The sequence below is a fragment of the Centruroides vittatus genome, unplaced genomic scaffold (genome assembly GCF_030686945.1).
Source record: "Centruroides vittatus isolate TY-2023 unplaced genomic scaffold, ASM3068694v2 contig_680, whole genome shotgun sequence".
NCBI classification, from domain to species: Eukaryota; Metazoa; Arthropoda; class Arachnida; order Scorpiones; family Buthidae; genus Centruroides; species Centruroides vittatus.
The window spans coordinates 1,432,685-1,459,707 of NW_027122427.1; the positions used below are offsets into that span (position 1 = coordinate 1,432,685).

Genomic DNA, 27,023 nt, shown 5'->3' on the forward strand with positions numbered 1-27,023 from the left:
GATTATTTATTTAACAAATTATTTAATGATTATTATCACCTTAATAATAAAAATTTACAATAAACTGTTTCTCCTTTAACATCTACAGTACATGATATCAAACACTGAAATTGCATTTCGGACATAATAAACAGTTCTTTTTCAGTTGGTGTTCATACGTATAATGTATTTATAATTTATGTAGATATATCTCAAATAAAATTATAAAAATAAATACATCTATGTTTCAGTTGAGGGTTATACAACTGTTGCACTGACCCCATCAAATATACTATGAATTCTTTTTTTTTTAAATCACCATCAAAACTCCTTTGAATTGAGTTTGAATAGTATGGCTATATATCCAACAAAATTGTTATATACTAGTCTGTACAGGTTTATGTACAGGTTTATTCCCACCACTATGGTGACTTTGCAAAATGTTCGATAATGCAATACTATAAATCCTCAAAAATACATAATACAAGTTGGAGCTCACAACATTACTTTTTCAACAGTGTTTGTTCTATTTTTTGTTATTTCATAATTGAAATCGGGCACTTATTTAGGAGTCTTTTGGCACTCCCTTTACAATGGCACCAGTGTGTGGTGCATATCCTACATGCCCACTTGTAGCAGCCCTGATTACCATAGTAATTATTTTGTAGAAGAATCTTGCAAATAATTCAGAGATTTAACTTCTGTCTGTAACAAAATGTTTACTAAATTCAATAGAATTTTTTTACTAAAAATATCTTTGATATAAATCACAACTTACATATTGTTGCAAAATATAGTACTGGATCAAGTATCTGGCAAGTTTGAGACCATAAGTGGTCCTGATTTCTGGATACAAGCTAAATATACTTAAACAATACTAAGTAAAGAGCAAAACCAACTATATTTTATATTTTAATACTGTTTAGTGGCAGTATGTGGCATACACCAAAGAAACCAAAAAAAAGTAGTTGCATAGCAAACTATAGCTGTATTACAGTCCACCAAATTCAAAACTAGCTGGTTTTCTGGAAGAGCCAGTACTATAGTTTGTATACAACTACTACAGTTGAGTGATATGAATCATACTATAAACTCACAATGTTCTATTTTTTTATGAAAAAAATCAATTTACAAAACAGTTATTACATGCTGTGTGTTACATACAAAATTTTGCATGTAATATCATAGAATTCTGAGACTAATATTGCTAATACTTGTTAAGACATTAATGTTTAAATACTTTTTTCTTTTTTAAACAAATTAAAGCAAATTTTAAAATATTGAGTTTATTAATAATAAATTCACTTTTGTCATTGTAAATGATTATTTTCAGGAAGCACTTGAATCCGGAAAATAAAATATGCCTCCTCTGAACTTCATGCAGATTGTTTTGGTGTACAGAGAGAAACTATTTACATCAATTAGTATCTTGACTTTTACCTTCTCCAACTGAAAAATATACATATATGTATACATATAATATTTACACCATAATTATAATATAATATATATACATTAATGGTTTTGAGTCAAAAATAAATCTGAACTTGTACTTTGTAAATATTTTGATTTATTACATTCAAAGACCAACAGTGTTGCAGATATGAAAGTCTGCAGAACTGAGGACTGGTGAATATTTTTAACAAATTGTCAAATTCTTAAACTACAAGAGCATGATGTCAGGTGGTGGTGTAATAGAAAATCCAACTGTTTGTTTTCTAGAAATAAGGCCACTTTCGTCTTATTGTATCATGGAGATGATGATGATTATTCCTGACAGTAGATCCATTAACTTTGACACTAAAAGGTAAAGATGAAATTTTTTTCTGCTTTGGTGAAGTAACTGGTGTCCAAACAGCAAATATACTCTTATCAACATAGATCATACAAGAAACACCAGTTTTATTGGCAGTAGTCACTCTGTTTAGAGTATATGTTTTTAGTATGACATCACAAGATTGTTTAAAACTCTATCAATTGAGATTTGTCTTGTATTTAATGAAATTACTGTATTAGAAAAGTAAATTAAGCAACAAATACATAAACTCTGCATTAGTAGAACTATATACAGGTAGCCCTCGATTTATGCTGATTCACAATAATGCTGCGCAATTCCCCCGATTCTCCCTATGTTAGACTGATTTTTGATTCAGTGTTGACATATTTACTGAGCTGCGATGTTGTATATTTGTTAAAACAAAGATTTTTATTGAATGTATTTATTTTTTCTGTTTAATATTGTTGGGTATGTATACATTTACATTAAATTAATATTAAAATACTAAATGTTTAAGTACCAACTTATAGAAGAATAAAGGAGGGTTATTATGTCAAATAAAAGAAGACCACCAGAGTTATCTAAACATTGCTGTGCCTTCTTACATTATCTACCTAGAAACAAAAATGGAAGTTATTTGAAGAATGGAAAATGGACAAACAATCCCTAATGTCTGTAGATCTTTGAACTTACTACCATCATGAAAAATGCAGATAAAATCAAACACTCTGCTCAACAGTCTACAGCAGTAAATGTGAAACATGTGAGTTACAGTAGAGGTAAAATTTTTCAAAAAATGGAAAAATTGTTACATCAAATTTTTTATTTGCATCATTCACCATTATGGGTGGATAATAAAAATCAATTTTTGATAATCTTAAGGAGACAGATGGAGGCAAAGAAACATTTTTAGGAAGCAAGGGTTGGTTTATGAGATTTAAATCCCAAAGTAACTGTCGTAGTGTAAAATTGTGTGGCGGCGGCTGCTTTTCCTAAGAAATTTCAGGATTATGTAGAACAAGGCAACTATTCTCCAAACCTAATCTTTAACGTTGATGAGACTGGGCTTTATTGGAAAAAGTTACCAGTGCAAACTTTTATTTCTTGTGAAGAACATTCCACTCCAGGTTTTAAATTTGCCCAAGATTAACTCTTCTGTTGGGAGCCAATCTGTTTCAGGAACTTTGAAACTTAAACTGATGTTAGTGTATTATTCACAGACAATGCATGCTTTAAAGGGTCTAAATAGAGACACGTTGCCAGTTCATCGGAAATGTGTGACCCAAGCTTTCTTGTTCCAAGATGTTTTCACGGATTGGTACACAAGTTATTTTTGCCCTACTGTGCTTCGCTTTTGTGAAGAAAATAAATGTGTCTTGAAGAAAAGAAGTGTCTTGGATGGTAATCCAAGACACTTCTTTTGGACAATGCTCCAGAACATCCTCAAAACCTTGATGAAATAAGAACACTGTCGGATGTCAAGGTTGTTTACATGCTTCCCAATACATCTCTTTTGCAACCAATGACTCAGAAGGTTATTGCAACCTTCAAATCTTATTATCTCCGTAATACATTCATGGAAATGATGAGAGTTTTAGACACTTCAGACAAAATGGTTAAAGACTATTGGCGGTCTTTCGATATTTTGAAAGGCATTAAAAACATCAAGTTGGCTTGGGATGAAGTTTCAGCAAAACGCTTAAATGGAGTTTGGCGTAAAATTCTGCAGCATTCGTGTGTGATTTTGAAGTAGCAGCACATCAGGAGAATTTAATTGAAGACATTACCAGACTTGTGCATGACGTGAGATTGGAAGATGTGACAGACTGAAGCCCATGTCAGCAGAACTTTTAGAAGCCCATGATCAGCCACTCCACAATGAAGACTTTGTATGTTCACGATCTAATTCTTCTAAGAATTAGATCATAAACAGTCAGAGAAGAAAGAAAACAAAGAAGAAACTCCAAGAGTTATGAAAAGTTTGATGATGAACTTTGTGAGGTAGACAATGATTGGGAGTGAAGTGCAAATTTAAAAAGGAGCATCATCGCATCCATTCAACCATATTCCGAAATTCTTAAAACAAAAATCTAAACAACTAAAGATGGATCTTTATTCCGAAAAATGTAAGAGATCCAAAACTTTGAAATATCATTTGTCTTTCTTAAAAACATTTCACTTTATTTCATTATAAAATACACACAAAATACAATATAATAAAAATTTAATTTTTAAAATGTATTAATAAACAAAATTATTTGCTTATTTTTCACTTATGTAGAACCTAACCCTACACCTCACTGTAAATATGGGTTTATTTCACGCTGGCTTTTGTAGGAACGGAAGTGTGGTGTAAACCAAGAGCTACCTGTATTGTTTTCACCTATCATTATTTGGGAAAGAGATTTGCATGTAATGAATCAACATAGATGAAAACTGAGAGATACATTTAAAAAGTTTTGAGATTAGATAAACAACTAGTTTCACCGAGCTCCTGTGCAATGGGGAATTCCATGCACCACACACCTAGCAATGTCGTAATGTCACACAGTAAGTTCGAACAGGAAAGCGGGAAGTGACGTAAATGATGTTGAGAACCAAAGGCAGTTTTCTTGCAACGCCATCCAGTGTTTCCAGATTGGAAATTTTTATCAACTGACAGAAAATTTGGGGAATTTTTTTCACTTTACTGGAAAAATCAAAGCATAAAAATTTTGACATGACTTTTGATCACAATGCTTAAACAGTGTTTCACATGTGTTAGAAACATGAATCATTTTTGAATAATTCCAAATAAGTGACAGCTTAACATGTAACTTTTGCTTTCCAGACTCCAAACTGATAAGGCTACCAGCACCTGCATTAATAAGTAAAATGGGTGGTAATAAAATTAAAACTGGCAAAATGGTTGAATTATTTTTAAAATTTTTTAGAGCAACCCATGAATAGAATATATTCTCTATTTGTTCAGCAGCAGCATTAGATTATTGTGCAAAATCTTGCTTCTTATTTTTTAACAATTAATTTTTTTAAATGCAGATTAGAAAAAACATTAAAAAATGTTTTGCACCTTTAAGATAAAACATCCAGAAACCAGAGGAAGAAAATCTTTTTTTAAAATATCTCCACTAACAATTTTTCTCTTCTCATTGTCTAAATGTATAGAAGAAACATGGCCTACTTACAAGCAGAATCATCCTTTTTCCTGATTGGATAATATCAGGACGACACAACTATGAGAACACTATGAATAAATAACTGATGTTTGCCTTGATGTCTGAGTCCAAGTTCACTTGAGTGAATGAACAGACTATGCCAAGCTTAAAGCAAGTTTCTCGTGTAGCCTCGGTTTTAATTACTACCAATTTAAAGAAATGACCCTATAGGTTATTTCTCGTGACTATCTCTACTTCTATGCTTATCTTTCCATCTTTGTAATAAAAATTTTTATTTGATCATTTTTAAATAAATTATTTTCTCCTTTGGAGATTATTAGTACTATTTAAAAGACAATGCAAAATCATAGAGTGAAATTATGCAGTATAATAGCATTGAAGCTACAATACTTACAACATGGAGGATTGACATGTGACTGTTCTAACATCATCACTAAAAGGTCTTTATCTAGATCTTTATCAACTGTACTGGTAAGTTCACTTACTACTTATCTGTTAACTCGTCAAACATATAATGCATTTTTAAGTTGTAAAGAATGGAATTTCACATGTCTTTGTTCATGCCAAAGATGTCAGCCAAGTCATTTGTTTACAGTCTCTCTCTTGATCTTTTTGTAATCAATAAACTCGGGAAGAAATGATTTCCGTGGTTAGCCTACCTGGATGGGATTGTCCTCTATTGATTAACAGACTTCTTTTAAAATGCAATATGCTGTCATTAAAGAAACATCATAAGCATATGGATAGATTTGCTGCTTGTATCATTCCAAAAATTCTAATGGTGCATACTCCAATACACTGACATTGTGCTCTTAATCCTGAATGTCATCTGTATTTATCATTTGTGTGCTTGCAATTACAGCTATTGCTAAGCAACACTAAGAGTTCAGTCTATTTTTGACTTCACTATCTATATATGTATATAAATTGCACTTACATTTTAATAACTTTATCTTTTCCACCACTAATTACTTGTCTACCACTAGGACTCCAATCCACTGCATAGACCTTTATAATAATTTAAATATTAGAATTCAGTGTTAAACTTAACATATAAAAGTTATTTATATAGTTATGTGTTTACTTCATCAGCATGGCCTGGTAAATCCATCAATAATTTCTTTGTCTTTATGTCCCACACCTTTAAAGTTGAATCTGCACTTCCACTGACCAGAAGTCTGCTGTCTGAAGACCAGGAAATCTGGTAGACAGCTTGTACATGTCCTCTGAAAGCTGCTAAATATCTACAATGCCAAAAAATTAAAATTCAATTTTTAAATTATTAAACATTTTTACCATATTTCATACATCTTAAAACATACCTTCCAGTTTTTCCATCCCATAATTTGATGGATTTATCAAATGAGGCACTGGCTACCATTCTCATATCCGGAGAAAATTTCACATCATTCACCAACTGTTGATGACCAGTCATTCTGCAGACCGGTTTCTTATCGACTTCGGGTTTCCATAGATATAACGTAAAATCGTCAGAACCAGAAATCAGTCTCTCGGGCTCGTTTCCCTAAAGAAAGTGTTTATCATCATCTAATCCCAGTTTTAGAGTATACTTTGTTTTTCAACTCACTTTAGCTGCATTATATCTTGCTAATGCCCTCTTGGAAAGTTCTTCACCTGAAATGATAAGACAAAATGATCATAAGTCTTATTTCCATTTTAAACAGAATGAAATATAATTCCAATAATACATTAAATTTTTAAAATAAATTTTTAATGAAATTCAAACGATTTTAGACATTAGCAAAAAGTATAACATTCAAATTTTAATTGTACACAGTATTTGTAAATAAAATGAGATAATGCAATGCACAAATAAGCACATACACCAACACATTACTAATTTTTACTAATGTTTTCATCTGTATATAACAGGTATCTTCAAGTATAACACAGAAAAAACAGACAAACAAAAATTGAACAAGGTTTTATGACCTATGTTTGCTCCAAACCTTCAGGTTTGGAGCAAACATAGGTCATAAAACCCAGCAAATGAGGAGACATTCCAGCTTGTTTTTGCACGGCTTCTTTTGGTTTTTCCTGATCCAACACATTTTTTTGGCGTATTTCCTGCGTAATGACTGCTGAACTTTACATTTGACAGGAGGACCAGGTCATTATTAAAAAGAGTGTTTTTGAGGTTGATAAGTTGGTGCAAGCTAGCGTATAACGACTTCCTGGTGTTTCGAATTGCTTTTCTAAGGCAGACAAACTTGACCTTTGGGAGCAGGGAGGAGCAGCCTGTCGGTAAACTGATTTTGTGGATCAACGTTGGAAATACCTTGTTCTGTTTACAGTCCCACAGTCTGATTCTTGTTAAAGCTAAGATGTTCTTTCTGTATAGCTTGGCCAGCGATGTCATGCTAATAATCTCTGCACTCAAAGCTAGAACTATTTAAAATCAATGACACAAAAAACCATACACACGTTGTTTTTAGCAATCAAACTAATAAGCACAAACGTTTTCGGCCGTTTTGAAAGGCCACCTTTAGGTGATGGGATACTTTTAAGATATTGACTAAAAAATAATGTACAATGTTTAAAGGATTGATATTCAGACCAACAACTGCCAAATTATCGGGCTAGCAAATGGCTATAGTAATATTAATAATTTAAGTTAATTTGGTACTAGAGTTAGGCGTTAGGCGCCATCTCTTGCTAAATTTAATAATTAGAATTTTAATTAAATAATTTAAATAAATTTAGGCTTAACTGGAAGAAAAGAATCGGCCCGAAGCGGGATTCGAACCCGCAACTTCTGCTATCCGTGCAGACACGTTACCAGTTACGCTACCCGGACCTTCGGTCCGATCCTCCCCTTCCAGTTGATATAAGATTACCGTACGACCATCGACGGCTATTACAATGCCGGCTGGGGACACATTAATTGCCCACGTCCTCCCAAAGGCACTCAACCGGCCATCGCAAACCCCGGCAAGGCGTATACATATAAATAAACAACAACTAACCCGTTATATATAAAGACCAACAACTGCCGAATTATCGGGCTAGCAAATGGCTATAGTAATATTAATAATTTAAGTTAATTTGGTACTAGAGTTAGGTGTTAGGCGCCATCAGAGATGGCGCCTAACGCCTAACTCTAGTACCAAATTAACTTAAATTATTAATATTACTATAGCCATTTGCTAGCCCGATAATTCGGCAGTTGTTGGTCTTTATATATAACGGGTTAGTTGTTGTTGATTGATATTCACTGATAATTTTAATGTTTTGTCTAAACTTTAAAATTCCCATTTAAAAATGTTAAGATGATTAAAAAATTTTTCTTACTTGATAAATTGAGATCTTTATATACAACACTTATTTCACTTGGATCGAAAGCACCAGTTCTCAACACATAATCAGTGTTTAATGCCAAAACATTCACCCAATGCCCATGGCCTTGTAATGTTCTACACAAAACTCCCTTTTGGAGAAAAAATAAAACATTCTTGGAATGTATTGTTTAAAATTAACATTAAGTTATATTATTTAACATGGAAAATACATTACGTCATTATCTCTCCAGACTTTAATAGTCGTATCTTGAGACGAAGTATAAATTAAACCTGTTCCTCCCCATTTAACACAAGTTACACATTTAGTGTGACCTGAAAGAGTGAGTAGTGTGTGACAATATAAGATGTCCCATATTCTTATGGTACCGTCTTTGGAAGAGCTTGCCAATTTCCTACATTCTGGATTTCTACAACCAAATTTACATAATTGTTAAAAAGATCTGTATAGATTTTTTATTATTACAAATCACTTTGATAATATAATCAACCTATGCAATGGTTCCCAGGTAATCCATGTTACCCATTGAGTATGGCCAATTAATGTTCTTCCCATCTGTTTGCCAGTTTCTGGATTCCAAATGAATATCTGAAAAATTTTAAATAAAATTAATATTTTTCTATTAGAGAATTTTGAATTTATTCATCCAACAAAACCTTTGAAACTCCAGTGAAATATGTTTACAAACCACTCTAAGTATGAAGACACCATGGCCGAGCTCAGACATATTCAGGAAATGGCAACACAACATGGGTATAATAGGAACTTAGTATACAATATCACACACACTTACACATGGGAACACACGACACTTCCACTGCCATCGTGGAGTCTGTTGATAACAACCGTGTGAGAAAAGTCGTAGGGTACAACCATCACCTTGATAAAATATACAGAGAAATTTCCAGCATCACTAAAATGAAGATAGCTTACAATAGGCCAAGATCGGTATACGGCTTACTCCACAACGGAAACGAAACACACTAGACTTGAAACGCGCACCGGGGGTATATGCTGTCTTGCTTTGGGATGACAAATTCAATAGTGGTTTGGTTTATGTGGGCTCAACCAAACGCTTCCTTCAACAATGCATTCGTGAGCACAAATACGACATAGACAATGAAAAACACACCACCGCCCTTGCAAGGGTTGCCACCGAACCGGGGATCATGGTCGATCTACAAAGTAACCATCTCATTAGACTCTCACACCGCACGGATCAACTCAGAATCATGGAGAGACTTGAAATTTATAAAGCGGGATTACGTAACACGTGCATCAACTATAAGGATGCAGCCAACATTTCTCAGGCATGGAAGTTTTGTTATGAGGGAGTGAACCCCCATAACTGACATCATAATGGATTTATTTAACGTTTATTCAACATTTTGCAATAGTGAGGTCATACGTGCTAAACCGTCATCTCAGCACGAGCGGATTATTCCATTTTCAATCGTAACCGTTTTATTCTAAATTTGAATCACATTAGCTTTGGTTTTGCTGTTCCATTTCGCATGTATTTGAATTCCCTACAACTGTAGCCTGAGGAAGACCCGGATGGGGTCGAAAATGTTTGCTGATTTGTAAACATATTTCACTGGAGTTTCAAAAATTTTGTTAGATGAATTACATTTCCTCCAGTATTCGATAGGATGTTCATTTGTTAATTCTGAATTTAAAAACTTAAATTGAAGTAAATTTCTAGTAATTCAAAGAATTATAGTAATTCTTTGGTATGAAATATTTATTACTGAAAAGTGATCATCCAGATTGCAAAATACAGTATAGTCAATTCTGTTTAATTGGGCCACTGGTTAATCACGACAGCCGCTTTATTGGGCCAAATCTCAAAGAACGGAAACCAAACTAATAAATTAATACATAATTTAATCGCTTAATTGGGACAGTAGCAGAAAAGGAATTTAACAATTTTTGATATATTTTAGAGATCTTCCGAAAATATGTAGACACCATCCATATACACTAATGTCATGTAGGCCTAATGGTTGGCAGAGACAAAGCAATTTGTCTTTCGCTCGGGCAGTTCGGTTTTTCCGGAGGGGTCGGCATAGTGGGACGTATCACGTAGGGATTCTGTCTGAGGCAAGTATATAATAAAATACAGATTATAGCTGATAACAGCATCAGTTCTTCATTACATATATTTGTTATCAATGTGAATGATAGGAAAAAAAATGCCTATTAATTATATGTTACTTTAACAGATTGTTATGTATTTATTAATAGTAATATCATATTTTCAAGCATATTACTTTCAAACTATCTATGTTTGAAAAGCACTTTAGAAAAGGAGGTTGGTTATACAAAACTTTAAACTGCAATTACAAACTCATTCCTATGGAGTAGCCGTTCGTTGCTCCTTATCATGCAGGATATAATGTTATGTAAAAATTTTATTTTTTTCTAGAAATGTTTGGAGTATATGCATGAATATGAAATGTCACAAAAGTGATAAAATGAGGATTCTTATCAATAGAAATAATTTATAATAATGTTTGGCATACTTGACCACTTTTACATCCAGATGCAAGTTTACAACCATCCGGAGACCAGGAAATACACAAAACCCAATTTTTGTGTCCTTAAAAAAAGCAAAAACAAATCTTTTACATATTCGTCATTAAATTATATCTAAAAATATGTTATGTTGTTGATAATTATTCAATTTGAAATTACCATTGCAAGTAAACTGTGGAGTTTCTGTATTTAAATCCCAAAACCTAACAGTTGTATCACCAGATCCACTAGCGACGTATCTATCAAAAAAAGAAAAATTATTATTACTACTCATAATTATAAACTTGCCAAATTAGGACATCGACTGCTTTACCTTCCGTCGGGGCTAAAGGCAGCCGAAATGACCGCTTCGGCGTGACCGGGAATGGAACTTGTACATCTCGTGACGGGTCTCACTTTAAAAATGGCTTGAGGGACATATACAATTTCTAACAGCTTCTCCGTTTCAATAACTTTCTCTTTTATGGTATTATTTAAAGTACCCGTAACTTCTACATCATCGACAAAAAATATATATGGTACTTTCTCTTCCTGAAAAAAAAGGTCATATGAATGTTTTGTTACAACAAGGTAATGTTTAAAAATTGGTTTTTTAATCATTTGAGAATGAAACAAAAATTGATTTTCTTTTCCTGTTTTGTTTTTAAAGATTAAGTTTTTGAATAAAGAAATTGCAGCCTCATAATTACATCTTTTATATTGGTTTATTATTAAATTCTAAATTAAGCATATAGTTCCGTATATTAAACAGAAATAAATCAATCGTATGATTAAATAATTTTTAACTCATGTGAAAAATTGTTATATTGTTGTTGTTATTGTTCTCGTTGTTATATTTTTATATGACTTATTTGTTTAACTGAAGATCAGCAGTCAACAAAAACTCAGTAGCAATTATCTATACATATAAATGAGAATGCTTGTTTGTTCACTATATACTCCTAGGCTGTTCAACCAATTGCTACGAATCTCTGCAGTTACGTTTATATACCCCTAACTTAGATGATGTCATACATGTCACCCTAAAATGTCTATTGGATTTCTATAAATCAAAATAATAAACTAAATATAATATATATATATATATATTTTTTTAAATTATTATATTCACTTAATTACTGTGACAATGATATAGCATAAAATAGACATGGTATATAATTACTGTGACAGGTAGCCTACAGCACTTGCCTGCATGCAATAGAAAGTGTTACCCTGTGAAAAATCTATAAGTATTTAATTTTCCACATCTAATGACTCAAGCTTTTTCATTTCGGAATGGAGCTTTCTTAATTCTAATAAGTGCCCTCTAGTAGCAGAGTGCATAAAATCACCAAACTCTAGTAGTTAGTTAGTTGCGGGTTCGGACGTGGAAAGTGGGCAGGCCACATGGAGTTTTCTGGGTTTTCTCCGTCTAAGTAGGGTCCAGCTTCCCATAAAAGTCTTCCTGGGATGCATCCCCTGGCAGATTGCTCACATGTTGCATTTTGTAGCCAAATAAACCAAACTAATTCTAATGAGTGATTATTTATTGTGACATCGTCACAATGCTGGGCTGCAACTTTTTGTCACAACGTTCTCAATTCTTTTAGTGGTTGTTTTGCCCCTGTACATCATACTTTTCCTGTTAGCAATAGAGTTGTGCCAGTTATCTATTTAATTCCATTCAGGGAAAATATTTAAATCAAAGTAACATGATTTTCTTTCAAACCGGAAGTTCCCATATATTTATTCTTGGCCTCCTGCTCCTAAACTTTTGACATTTGTTCTTGACTTTCATTTATCTAACTCCTTTTTCGAGATTGAGGGAAGACAGACAGAGACGGACAACAGTCGAAATTTATAGGTCTACAATTTTTTCAAATTGTAGTCCAAAAATTTTTCTGTAAATGCTATATTTATGAAAACATACTTCCCACATAGTTTATACAATCTGTTGCAAAAATATAAACACTTTATTATAACATAAAATACTCAATACCCAGCTAGATGCTTCTTAACCTACACAAAAACAGCTTATTTCACTGAGAATTTATTTATTAACCATAACGAATGTTTTCAACCTGTTCTACAGGCCATCTTCAGGTTTTTAAAAATCATGGAATATTGATAACTCTTCTTTTTTGTATAGAACAGTTAAGAATGCATTTAAAATACAAAATTCTTTGGAATATTGAGCGATTTGAATCCAAAGAATAAATTACAGTAATATATATACAATTTAAAATAACAAAATAATAAAATAGATACAATACTCTGGTTAAAGGTTGAAAACGTTTGTAATGGTTAATAAATAATTCTCAGTGAGATAGGTGTTTTTACTTAGGTATAACATAAAAGCAATTATTCTCACAGTTTTACAAGATTTTTTTTATTTAAACAAGTCATATGAAGTCTTTTGGACATTAAGGTTAGCAACTTGATCACGCGCGGAGTCATCACAACCTGTCTAACATGGATCACTTTTCAAATAATAGTAGACCAGTATTAATTAGTAATGGTTGACTATCTTCTTTTCCAGGAAGAGGTCAATGACTACTTTTCCTCAAATTACTTCAACCCTCTTCCGCAACGGTCCCTTCTTTCTATTGGACTAACAATATAGTGGCATTGGAATTGAAAAATCCAAAATACAAGGTTACTAGCCTGCACAAAATATGACTTAAGTGGTTTTTGAGGATGCCAAGTTAAAATATTTGGTCCATTTTTCACAAAATTTCAATCGTTGTCAGATGACTATTTGATATTCGGCTGTGAATGGAACAGTTTCTTAGAGGTATCATTCTTAAAGGTAGAGAAAAAATTTAAGATACCACATTTTCAATTGGTGTCTACTTGACTAATGAAACTGTGCCATTTTGTACCATTCAAGTATCACGATAAACCTGACAATGGTAGGCTAAAAAAACAAACTCTTTATATGGTTTTCATTTTAATATTTATTATATTATAGTATTTGATTTATATAACTACAAAGGTTATCTTACGTAAGGGTTTATCATCACACTGAGTAACCAATCTAATACATTTTAAAAATTATTTATTCCTGTACTGTACACAATTTATAGAATTTTTAAAAGCATGACATTAGGAACTTTGTGTTTTAAACCCTTACATAAGATAATATTGGTAGTTATATAAATTAAATACTATAATATAATATACTAGAAGGGTTAGAAGTATGAAAGGAATCTAATATTCTTAATGTTTGTTGATAGCTTTTGCTCATCTGTTAGTTACAAATAATTTTAATAAACTACATTAAGATGTTTGACTAGTTTTCTTAAATTTTTCAATACTATCACTATTATATATGAGCCGCTCAGTGCACACATCGATTAACTCCATAAAACGAAAAGTTGAGAAACGCGATGATGTAATGTATATTGTTTTTTAAAATTCCTCTGATAATATGAATTCAAATATATAATGTAGAATGCATAATTGCAGATATAGCTTTCATCTAACAGTATATAAAATTAATAAGAAAGAATAGCCAACAAACAATCGTCAGTAATGTTACAGTTTTTATGTGACTGATGGAGTTAATCGATTTGGCAACTAAAAAAAGTAATAAAGTTAAATTTAGTCTTTACATTTTTAAGTTTTTTATTACAGAAAAAGTTAGTTATTATACATTTTTATCACAGCTTTTCCATAAAAATGAATGTTGGCAGTTCGGTTATAATATAATTTTTGTAATTAATTCATAGCAGCTTTATGTTAGCGGCATTATTCTTTGGGATGATTCAGCAATATTATAAATAATGTCTTCTTCATCAGCTGTATGCGAGGATTCGTCATTTCGATTTGTTGACAAGTTCTTATAGTAATCGTGTTTAACAGGAGGAATGAATTTTAGCAGGTCCATCATGTCTCTCCATTTTTCCTTTGTCACAGTTCTACCTTTAGGATATAATAAAGGCTGATCTATATTTTTCAAACTTTGCGGTCTACCCACTAAAGATTTTCTGATATTAATGGCTTGAAATTCTGTATCTTCATTATAGTCACATTTGAATTGTATGAGATAGGGTTTGGACCTTTCTAACTTTATCCAGCGTATTTTAAGCCAATTTACTGGAAGCCCTGTGACGGTTACTTTTCTGTTAATGATAGACTGTTCTAAAGGTTTTGTTGACAAAAAATCTTGGTGAGTCATTTGGATTAGATGAAATGGCGCTTTCTTTTTACATGTTTTGATTATATGGTACCAATCATCTGGTGAAAAAATGTTTTGATTTTTTTTTTCGCACATGACTCAATAATGGCAAAATCTGAGTCATTGGGCAAATAGCTGTGTCCACTTACCAAAAATTTCATGTCAATTGATTCAGCTTTGATTTCCGTGCTTTGAACAAGTTTCAATAAACTTAAGACGGTTTTAATATTTCTGTTTTGCCCGGTACACGAATCCGAATATGTTATTATTTTTTCGAAGTTTGCAGCGTAAGTCTTTATGTACTTTATTAGACAAGATGAAATTTCTTGAGACCCACGAGATCCTTCAGTTTCTGGCCAAACAAACATGTGGCTTATATTTTTATTGAATTCATGACATCCAAAATTATAAACATATAAATTTCGCTTATAATAAGCTACGGATGTGGTCAACTTGGGAAAGGCTAAAGCTTTTTCCAAGTCAAAAGAAAATACGAACAATTTTTCCGATGTTGCCATTCGATCGGCAGCCATTTGACTGCGAGCCCGTTCAGCCTCTTCTAAGTGAGTTTCCTTTTCAATTTTCGCCATCTTAATTCCCTCATCGTCTGAAGATTGAATTTTTATTTGAAAAGCATCACAAGTTTGACACGTATCCTTTGATGGCTGTTTAAAATGTAAATTAAATTTTGTAGAGAACACATTATAGTAATATTTTTCTTTCACTGGTGCTACGTTTTCCTTTTCACATTCTGTGATGTATAGTTCATACATCTTCTTAATATTTAAGTCAGGATTTAAATATTGTCGTCTTGGATTATGAGCTCTGGTGTAGTGACTACTGTAGGCTGGAAATGACTTTATATGCTTTATAACATTTGTATCATCTATTTTATTGCTTGCAGCGCGGCCTTTGCGCTTATCAATCAAAGATGTAACTTGTTCTTTAGAACAACAATCGTATATCCGCCCGTCACTCACCTGATAAGTGTCTCTAAAATATTTTTTACAAACGGGAATATCAAGTCTCTCTTTTCGAAAGTAATATGTAAACGAATGTGATCTTCGTTCTTTAGTTTCATTCGTAGGGCGCCTTCTTTTTATTTCGTTAACTTTGATACAACCTCTTAAGAAAATATTTTGGTCAAGTTGACTATGTAAACTATAAAATTCTTTCATGGCAGCCTCTCTCTCATCCGAAAGAATTTTTTGATTGCAATTTTGACGGCATCTGCATTGTATATCGACAAATGTTTTTGCAGGTATTAATTTTCCTCCCCTATTCCTGTATGCCAAACCCTTTATCCTGTTATGCTTTTGTAAATTTCGTATTCATTTAACAGGATTACGACTTCTTTTCCTCCTAATCAATGTGTTTGTTGTGTTTGTACTGTTGCAATCCGATGAATCCGAGGAAAACGATAAACGTCTTCTTGGACCAGACTTTCTGTTGATAAATCGTATTGAAGAATCATCACTGCTTTCCTCACTCACATTATTAGTCTCACTCATCTTGATTATAACGGTATAATACAGTCAAACCTGTTTTTATGCGGTCAATAGGGACCGCATAAAAGAAGTCTCACATAGAAAATAACTCAAAACCGTACGAAATAAAATTTATTGACAACAGATGTCAGCACTTGACTGCATTGTCTGGTCTATCGTCTGTTTTACATATTTTTGTCCAGGTGGTGTTTTGTTGACATTAAAAGTAAATTATTTCATTTTTCGCATATTCATGCAATAATGTTACTAAAATAAGTTCATTTATGCTATAATAAGTTTATTTAGCTATAATAAGTCAACATGAGACATGACGAATCGCACGAGACTAGTCGCCAACTATACCGCACAAATAAAAAAATCGCACAAAAAAAGAGCGCATAAAAACAGGTTTGACTGTATTTATTTCTTTAAAAACAATCTGGGAGTAATGTTGAAAAGACTAAGAAGTACACAGTAACATTCAGCGTGCGAGATCACTGCTATACTAACTACCGTTTGCATTGTGCTTCTTTTTATCTGTTTACCGATGCGATTTTGTTACGAATATTATTGAGAGGGAGAGAGCATCTTCGGCTGTTTAAAAACAAATAAGCGTCGATGCACGGCCAGAACGGATACAGCGTTACTGAAACGATTTACATTAGAGTATGGAGTTAATCGAAATGGCTTCTGAAATAAATTACTTATTATTCAATGGCCAAAAAAATTTGCCATTTAACGGTGCTAATCTTTATTATTCAGGAAAGTTATTATAAATATAAAAAGTTATGACTATACCAAGGGCTTTGACACTTAAATTTAAGATTTTTCAAAAAGTGGAGTTAATCGATGTGTGCACTGAGCGGCTCATATATTTTCCAATATTGAATTACAAATGTCGGTACTCTGAAATTATTATTATTTTCCAATTAGCATAATTATACAGGGTGCATAGGAAAGTCCCTTTAACCGGAAAATTCTTGCAAACGGAGTGAGTTACAGCTATGCAAGTGAGGTAATGGTATAGTAAAGTGACTACACCGACCTAATGCAAATGACAGCAGCGCCCCTAGTGGCGAAATTTGGAAGATAGGAAGTGAAAATCGAAAACGAAAACAGATAGAGCAAACTTATCTGTTTTCATTCTGCACTTCCTATCTTCCAAATTTTGCCACTGGGGCACTGCTGTCATTTGCATTAGGTCAGGCATAGTCACTTTACTGTTACCTCACTTGCATAGCTGTAACTCACTCCATTCACAATAATTTTCCGGTTAAAGGGACTTTCCTATGCACCCTGTATATACAAGGGTATTTAAAAAGTAACTTCTTTTCTTTTCTATTGCATTTATTTTAATTCAATTTGAAAAATAAATAGCAGTGCTATAAAGTATATCCTTTTAGTTTCCCATGGCATTGTTCAACAAATACTGTCATCTTGCTGGCAGCAATACAGGTCAGTTTAAAATGACATCTCTTATCATATTGTCTATTATACAGAAATAGAGAGCTGTTTTAAACAAAAAGATAAAAATTATCCGTACATCCAATGCCAACAAATATTGGAAATGTATTCCAAAGATTGCACAAAATTATTCTAACATTCAACAATAGTGTAAAATGTCCAAGCCAGGACAACTGTGCCTATGTGACAAGCAGCAATCTGTCACCAAGCACAGAAGATTGGTTTAAAGTGTACCTAGGTAACCCCCTATGGCAGCATTTCTGGAATCTCGATAGCATTTGCAATTAGAAATGCAAATTTTTAATTTTCATGGGCCCGAGGACGCACATTCTAACCTAACCTAACCTATTTGGTAATTTATTAAATGCGTTAGGTTAGGTTAGAACGTGCGTCCTCGGGCCCATGAAAATTAAAAATTTGCATTTCTAATCACAAATGCTATCGAGATTCTGGAAGTCCCGCCATAGGGGGTTACACTTTAACCCAAGATTGCAGAAACCTTTTCATCCTATGGTTGGGAACTTTTGTCACATCCATCCTACAGCTTTGACTTAATGTCTAGTAACTACCACCTCTTTGGTCCAAAAGTTTCTTGGTGAAATCTGGGACTCAACTCTCAAACTTTTGGGAAACTGGTATTTTCAACCTTGTGAAGTGCCAGGATAAATGCCAAAAGTTTATGATTCTTACATAGAAAAATATTGTCTATTATTATATTGCATTTTGTATATTCAGTTTGAATAAAACAGTCTCATGAAAAATTAAAAAGGATTACACTTCAAAACACTCTTATATATTTTTCTGTACACAAGACATTTAATTTCAATCTAATAAATAAACAGAATGCTGCCAACAAATAAAATTTCTCTATCTGTGCAGGATGTCGTGCAGAATTTTGTCTTCTTTTCTATCGACTTTTCTTGGAAAATTTTCTTTCTCTTTATTTATATTCTTTCCTACAAACTCATTTCATCATGTTATTGAAACATTTGAGAGAGTCCAGAAATTTCTTTCAAATGACCATAAAGGTTCATTTTAGCAAACAAATCTGTGATGTCACTAAAAATGTGTTCTAAATAATGATGAGAAAACGCTAAAATCAGCCGTGTATTGTTACTATTTAATCTGTGTCTATTCACTCCAAATACTTTAGTTTATCACTTCTGACATAAAACCTAATGACACATGAATATTTTGAAAGTATTTGCTTAAAAAATCTTATTATTTCCCATCTACATTCAAGGATTAATGGGATAAAGCAACACTATATATGGGCCTCTCAGAAGGACTTTCTATGGGAAATTGGATTCTACTTAGTTGTTAGACATGTGAAGAAAATAAAATCCCCACAAGGCCAGCCCATTCGTGAGGCACAAACCAACTACTAGTATTAAATGGTTTTATCCACTCAACCACTGGTGGACCTCAGCTATATTCAATGTTTCTTTAAAATATAGTTAATGCCTCTTAAAGTATATCACTTTAAATTGTTTGGTTGCCAACTGCTTTACTAGCAATTACTTTCTCCATCATTTGAGAAAGATTTCTTAACCTTCACAAATATTTCTGTAAAATATATGGAATGTGTCTATACAAAGATTCATAAATACAATATTTACTATTAAGATAAGATCACATGGAAAATGACAAAATTCATGACACTGCAATGGAAGCAAGTATTCAACATTTAAGTTTACTAACTACCACACATACCAACATTTAACATCTTGTGTAGTTTTTGAATCTGTTGTTTTCTTAAGGTGGGGCAGTCCCTGAAAATCATGGACTTCTCACCCTAAGTTTTGCCTGTTTTTAATATTTGATTGTAAAATCAATCTTTGAGTACGGCAATTTTATTAAAGTGTCAATATAATTTTATTGATCTATAAAATACTGATATCTTTTAAAACTTATTTGGTACTTTTCTGCTAATGGGACACCAGCTGATATGTACAGCAACAAGTAAGATTCAAGCTCTGAATAAGGGGTTTTTTGCACCATCCCAGAACTGACCTTTTGCAAGATATTTGTCTCCAAAAGTCAGTTTTTAACATGTATCAGTATACTGCCTATTCTACATGCTTTGCATGTAGTCGTGGTGGGAGTAAGTGGGCAAGTCCCCACAACCCCCAAAACTATCAGGGCCGGCCTTCTCGATAAAGGGGCCCGGGTGCAAGAAACTATTTGGGCCCAAATGTTTTTCTAAAATAAAAAAATTTACAAACACGAACATATATTAATGCATGTTTATTTAAAGCGTGATTTTGTTCTTGCTAATACATTAATTACTTCAGAAAAATTACAATTTTTTGCAATTTCTTTTTCGATGCTTAATATAGCAAGTGCATTTAAGCGTTCTGCACACATGCTGGATCGAAGATAATTCTTTATTAATTTTAATTTGCTGAAAGAGCGCTCAGCACTTGCTATAGTAACTGGCAACGTAAAGAAAAGTTTTAATACAGTTAATACATTTAGAAATAACTCATTATAATTATTATTTAGTATGTATTGCAATATATCTTGTGCGTTATTTACATCCCTTTCATTCAAAATCAAATCCCGTAGCAAACCAATTTCCTGGATTAGGTTTTCATCTACATCTTTGTTATAAAAATTTACAAAGTTTTTGGAACATTTTTCTAATTCATGTTTTTCTAAGGTTTTCATATCAGTGATTAATTTGAAATCAGAAATAATATTTGGTATACTTTTAAATCTATCTTCTATTTGTACAATAACCGTATCAATTAGAGTGTTAAAAAAAATAACATCTAAATTCCTCTACCGGGTTTTCTATAACTTCATCTTCTGCTATTTCGGAATATAACCTTTTTCTTTTTCGTATTCGTTTTTCAGGAAAATGTTCTGAAATATTTAAATTACGTGCTAGCACTTTTGCTTCGTCTAAAAATGTGTTAAATTTTGTTCTTAAATTTTGGATTTCAGTTTTAATTTTATTGACTAAATTAAAAGCCGACTCAAGAATAATTGTTTTTGCTTGAAATAGTATATTGATTGCGTTGATTTTAGACAACATTGCAAACCATACTACTAAACATAAAATAAATGGCATTTCTTGTATTGAATCCAATAGACTTTTAGCTTCGGATACCGCTGTATTATCGTTACTTACATAAATAAATTCTTCTAGGGCATTACAAGTTTGTTCAAACTGTGTATACACTGCTTTAACCGAATCTATTTTGGCTTCCCAACGAGTGTCACATAATGGTTTAAGAGTAATGTTTAAATGTTTTTGTAGAATTTCCCATCTCTTTGTAGATGCAGAAAATAAGCAATATAAACGTTGCAATATCCCAAAAAAATTTTTACAATATATACTGCTGGAAGCGGCATCACAAATTAATAAATTAAAAGAGTGTGATAGGCAAGGCACATATATTGCATGAGGGTTTAGAGCAATTATTCTAGATTGTACACCTTTATATTTCCCTTTCATGTTGCTACCGTTGTCGTATCCCTGCCCTCTGCAATTCATAATATCTAAATCAAGCTCACTTAATGTTTTCAATAGAGTTTTTGCTAGTCCTTCTCCAGTCACATCAGTTGCTTCAATAAACCTTATAAATGACTCATTTATAATTAATCTTTTCTCTTCAAAATTTACATACCTAATAATAACTGAAGTTTGTTCCTTATGGGAAATATCAGGAGTACAATCCATTTGGACACTATAGTATGTGGCTGCTTTTATATCGTTTTTAATTTTGTTAAGGACTTCATCTCCTAACGCAGAAATAATTTGTTCTTGTGATCTATGTGCTAAATGATGCACAATTCTATTTTTCGAATTTTTTATTCTGTTTATATGATCCATTAACACAGAGTCGTATTTACTTAAAAATTCGATTAAACTTAAAAAATTTCCATTATTAGGCGTTCCTATTATTTCATGGGTTCCTCGAAGTGGAAGATTATTACATGCTAAAAATAGAATCACATCTACAATTCTTTGAAATAGTAATTTAAGTCGTTCCGTTTCCTTATTTATATTAACTTGATTAGTTTCATCAATAGTCGAACATAAATTTAGTCGTTTTAGTAATTCTTTCCAAGCAATAAACGAATTAAAGTGACAAATAGAACGCTCATGATCTTGAATTACAGTTGACAGCTTTCTCCAGTTACTATAGCCACCTATAAACCGTGTAGATTGTTCATTTCCTCTTCTTTTAGAAAATAGTATACAACAAAAACAAAATACCGAGTCTTGCGTTTTTGAATAAATTAACCAGCTGCGAAGCTGGGTTTCACCATTTGGCATTTTTTTAAAGTAGTACGTAGTGGAAAATGACCTACCTTCATCATTCTTAGCAAAAACTCCTTTGTGTTGTACAGGTCCGGTTTTAACACAAAACATTCGAAACTTATCAGTTATAATACTTGGCCATAAATCTGGATCACTTATGTTCATTTGATCATATTCGTTATTGTCATTTTCGACGTTATTTTCTGATTCGATCATATTTGTATAAACATGCGGTTCTTCAACGAATTTCACAGTTTCAACATTTTCATTGCAAGACTGTGTAGTTTGTGCGGAACTTTCTTCTCCAGTTGAAGCTTGAACTGTAACTTCTGAAGTCGAAACAATTTCATTGCTGGAATTACTTCGTAGCCAAGAAAACAGATCTACTTGTGATTTCTTGAAATTTAGCTTTTCTACTTTTTTCTTTTCTGCTAATTTTCTTTTTTGACACCCAGAGGGATATTTCCTTGGCATGGACATGATTAGATGTAACAATAATTAAACGTTTTGTAGTATGACACGTCTTTCTTTCTCGTGCTGAACTCGAACTCTCACAACTTCTCGGAGGCTCCTTGTAAAGTATTGATCTTTTAGCAGAGTGGGAACAAAAGAAGCGCGACCTTGTCAATTGGACCCACGTGCGGTCGGGTAATACCACTTGTAAGGTCAACACCTTACAGAGGGAAAACAAAGGAAGCGCCGGCTTTGTCAATAGGACCCACCTGTAGGCTGTAGTCAGACCGAAAGTTCCAGAAATAAGACAGACAAAAAAAGATAGAAGAAATTATAAAAGAAACATTAAAACTACGATTATATACCAGGGGCGTGCCGTGACATTTGATGATAGGGAAGCTGTGTTTCTGTAAGAAGCCGACATCCAGGGGCAATCAGTCAATTGCGCGTCAGTGATGGTCTAGGCTCCATTCGTATCGTTTATTCGATAAGCCAGTAAAAACCGTAGACTTCTCTAAATGCATTTTTAATATCACGATTACATTCCGAATCGCTAGCCACGATATAAGGGCTACAATTAAAAGTAAAATAATAAAAACTTACTCGGTGAAATAAAATATGTGGTGGATGTACTGGTACATACAAAATATTCTTCAATTATATGAATATACTTTTAAAGAAAATTATAATTAAATATAGCTTTGCAAAGAAACGTACAGTACATAAAGATATAAAATATTCTTTACTTTTAAAATTTTAAAACAATGTACTTAGTCAAATAGCTCCCTACCAGTGGCTAATGGATGGAATCGAAGACGGTTGCAGAGGACTGCCAAATCCCCAGGGTGCTGATACCGGTCAATGTCAAATACCTCTTTTGTCGCATCACTAGTATATCTCAAAGGACGCGACAGGGCTGTTGTAAATTTTAAACGTTTCTCACCATAGCCGTAAAAATCTAAATATGTTAAACTTAAAAGTCATTTGTTTTCTAACTAATTCGTTTTAGGACCAGGTGTTGTCCACGGAAATTTCCAAAATTTACAACTTTTCGGTCACTCTCGTCGAATTGGAAAAATTTGTCTTTATTACATCTAATACAATATTTCGAAGAAATCAGTCCCCACTATACTCGGCTGTATATTGGTTCGGTTAAGCTTTTGTTTAAGTAATATTCCGGCTCTTTCATCGGGGTTTTGTTTATGTCCCCAATTCCCTAATCGCTTAATTATTTAACTACTTCTTAAGTAGAAATAAGTCGAAACCGGTTACTTTCTACTCGAATATTTGTAGTATCGGGAAAAAAGTGGAAAGACAAATTTTTATGACAAACGAATACATAAATCGTATAATTTTATATGGCCGACGGCCACAGTATTATTTTCATTTCTTAACGCGGGCTATATGGTTTTGAAATTTTTTTTAAAAAGTCGAATTTAGGTGGGGATCCTCGGGAGTTCCCCGAATCAAATAACAAAAACTAAACATTCGCATCATCGAGAATTAGTTTAAAGATTGTCGAAATTCAGAGATCTACAATAATAATGTTTACGATAAAATGTACTTTTCGTCATACTGATAACGATAGGAATATTGTCAAGTTTTCGTGTGCATTCTTGATAATGTTGGGGCCCCCTCAATCGCGGGGCCCCGGTGCGTAGCATCCGCCGCACCCCCCCGATGGCCGGCCCTGAAAACTATATGACATCAAGTACACCACAAACAGTCACGTGGGCTACTCGAAGCCAGGCACAGTCTCATGGACTAAATAGACAAATGCAATAGTCTTAGCGGAGTGACACAGACAACAGTATCTACATCAGATTAAAGTTATAACTGGTGTCCTGCCAACAGAAAAGAACCATTTAATATTTAAGTTTAATCAGTAAAAATGGAATTTTAAAACCATTTTCACCGATTCTGAAATGTGTCTCTAGTTAGAATGTAAACTTCAACCTGTAAATAATATGGTTCGCTTAATTAAGATAACCAAACATCGCCGGGTATATTATTAGCTAGTATGTTAATAAAAATCAAAAATTTACCGTCTGATGCAAAGCGTTACATATTAATTGCAATTTTTCAACTGTTATATTTAATGGTAATTCCATAGGGACTCCAAGTGTTTCTCCAGATTCATTTTTAAATTGAGCAAATATTCTACTACAATCTTGTTCTTCTGTTACCTCCATTTTCAAGACGGAATCTTGATATTTATGGAAAAAAAAAATCATAAAATCATTCAGGAATCAAAATTAATCAGCAAACAACTAAATACTTACTTTAATGAATATTTTGAAAAGTTTCTTTTTTAATGAAATACAAAATGTCAACACCTTTACCAGAAACACGTGGAAACCACAACCAAACAACTGTAAGTTGCCATCTTGTAACAAAGCGCCCTCTCACGAATATGTCATTTTATTATACGTGTATAATTTTTTGTTAGAAATGAATACAATTTTAACCTTTTCCGAGTTATATTTATTTGTAATTTTTTTATATGGGATTTAATAAACTTTCATCGATTCACTAAAGGGAACCGGCTATAGAAAAAAAACATCAATCTATCTGTTTTGAAGTCGAATAAAAATGAAACGACTACGTTTGTAGAATCGGGAAGTTTGCATCCATTTACTGAAGTTTGTCTATACAATTTTTAATCTCTCGTTTTATAAGCTTTAAACGAATCCCCAGGAATTTTTCGGGGATGGTCCAACCGGTTATGTCGGTCCCCGTCCTACTCCACCCGGCCGCCCCATTGTAGGCCTGGCCGAACCCATAATGGGCTTGCTACAAGAAGCCCTATTAGTGCCCAAAGGGCAAAAAGAGTAAAAAAAAAAAAACTTTAAACGAAAGGGAAAATAATGACGTTACATTAAAAAAAAACCTAAACTAAAATGCCGAAGGTTCGAACTCCTTCGTCTCTACCTCCTTAGCGTCTTACTCATTCGGCTACCGCCGCTCTGAGAACGTGAAATTTCCACTTTAAATTTACCAGAACGACCCTCTGTATTTATATATATTTTACCAATATTTACAAAATAGAAAACATCAGCCATATAGTATGTTTGCTAAGATCGCATAAATTTTTAAGTTTCTGAAATCCAAACGAAGGTCGCCCACTTGACTGTCGCCCATTATGAATCGCCCAACTGGCGCCTAGACGAATAGACTGTTACATATAATAGCCAGAAAAATAAAAACAGAGGGAAAGTATGGCGATCGGTCAAAACATGACCCCCTCCAAGATATTCACATTTTTGGACTCAGGACACCTTGAAACGTCGAGAAATGCAAACAACATTCGGGGGTGTATGGATCTTAGCGTGGTGAGTGTGTGGGGGGCACGATTTTGTTCACCTTGTTTGAAGTGTAATTACTTCTGTGCTTTATGTCGAAAATTTTTGAAATTTTGCGGGAGGTTTGTGTATTATGGGATTGGTGCTATTAAATTTTGGTGGTTAAAGGTCGAGGGGTAGAGAGATAAAGGGATCGTGTGTATCTCCAATAGGGTCGGACTTAATGACGATTTTACTTGTTATTAACATCTACAGTTTTTTATAAAACTCATCCCTACCCTCAAAATTAAGCCTTTTGCCTTAAGCCCTTAAAATATAAAAAGACTTTGGGGATACTATAGATTACCACCTATGGAATTTCGGGTCTTTGGGTATATATCTGAACTCAGGAGACCGAGACGAGTTCAACGATACCCTACTTTCGGACCGGAGACGAAAAATAAAAAAGTTATACTTTTTCCAGCGATCGCGCGATGATAGGAGTAGCGTCTTTTTTTTTTTTTTTTTTTTGCCTTTAATAGACGTTTCCCCTTTTTTACTTTGTTCAAGAACTACCGTGAATCAATAACTAGTGACGTTTAGCACATGGCGGCCTGCCGGCGCTCCCCTCCGAGAGGTCAGTTGGGAGCACGAACAGTGGGAACGGCCGCCATGTTCGCTGCCATAAGTAACATTAACCGAAATGGCAATCGCGCGATGATCGGAAGTCGCGTCGCTCTCTCCGCTCTCGTATCGCGTGTTTAACCCTTTCTTTCTTTCTTTCTTTCTTCTTTTTTGTTAATATGGAGACTCTAGCCTGTTGGCTTTTTCTCCGAGGCGCACCGCTTAGTTATTAGGCGAAGCGATTAGATCGGTACACAAAACGTTCCAAGGCCTCCATGTGTTGACGGGAAGGAAGGTCGGCTCGTGGCGAGTATATGGGAGTTAAGTTGCGAACGATGGACAGGTCGAAGGTCAAGGAACGACCCAATTCTTGGCAGGCTCTCTCGTACTGCGGGCAAACTAGCCAATAGTGAGAAGAAGTTTCAGACAAGCCACAGTGCGGACAATCAGGCGAGACGCGCAGGCGTCGAGAGTAAAGAAACCCGTTCAACGGG

The 27,023-nt window shown here is 33.5% G+C and overlaps 1 protein-coding gene and 1 long non-coding RNA gene across 2 annotated transcripts; both read right to left on the minus strand.

Moving 5' to 3' along the window:
- Nucleotides 1-1,245: 1,245 nt before the first annotated feature.
- Nucleotides 1,246-25,027, minus strand: Nle (notchless). Its single transcript, XM_067276203.1, has 13 exons — nt 24,907-25,027; nt 24,670-24,830; nt 11,102-11,319; nt 10,948-11,027; nt 10,776-10,852; nt 8,741-8,838; nt 8,467-8,659; nt 8,245-8,380; nt 6,521-6,567; nt 6,255-6,457; nt 6,017-6,176; nt 5,870-5,940; nt 1,246-1,428 (listed from the first exon to the last, which is right to left on the minus strand). Exons 2-13 carry the CDS (start codon nt 24,814-24,816, stop codon nt 1,416-1,418), a joined length of 1,443 nt encoding a protein of 480 aa, XP_067132304.1. The 5' UTR covers nt 24,817-24,830; nt 24,907-25,027; the 3' UTR covers nt 1,246-1,415.
- LOC136980143 (uncharacterized) lies at nt 22,972-24,315 on the minus strand. The gene is made up of 2 exons (XR_010881503.1): nt 23,371-24,315; nt 22,972-23,294 (listed from the first exon to the last, which is right to left on the minus strand). It is a non-coding gene; the product is annotated as an uncharacterized lncRNA (long non-coding RNA).
- Nucleotides 25,028-27,023: the final 1,996 nt, after the last annotated feature.

What these genes read in the sequence shown, in the direction of transcription:
- Nle (XM_067276203.1), bottom strand. Translation starts at nt 24,816, where the DNA reads ATGGAGGTAACAGAAGAACAAGATTGTAGTAGAATATTTGCTCAATTT. An exon ending in GCCTTTAGCCCCGACGGAAG is followed by an intron (nt 11,028 to 11,101) that starts GTAAAGCAGTCG and finishes TTTTTTTGATAG; the next exon opens with ATACGTCGCTAGTGGATCTG. An exon ending in TGGGATGGAAAAACTGGAAG is followed by an intron (nt 6,177 to 6,254) that starts GTATGTTTTAAG and finishes TTGGCATTGTAG; the next exon opens with ATATTTAGCAGCTTTCAGAG.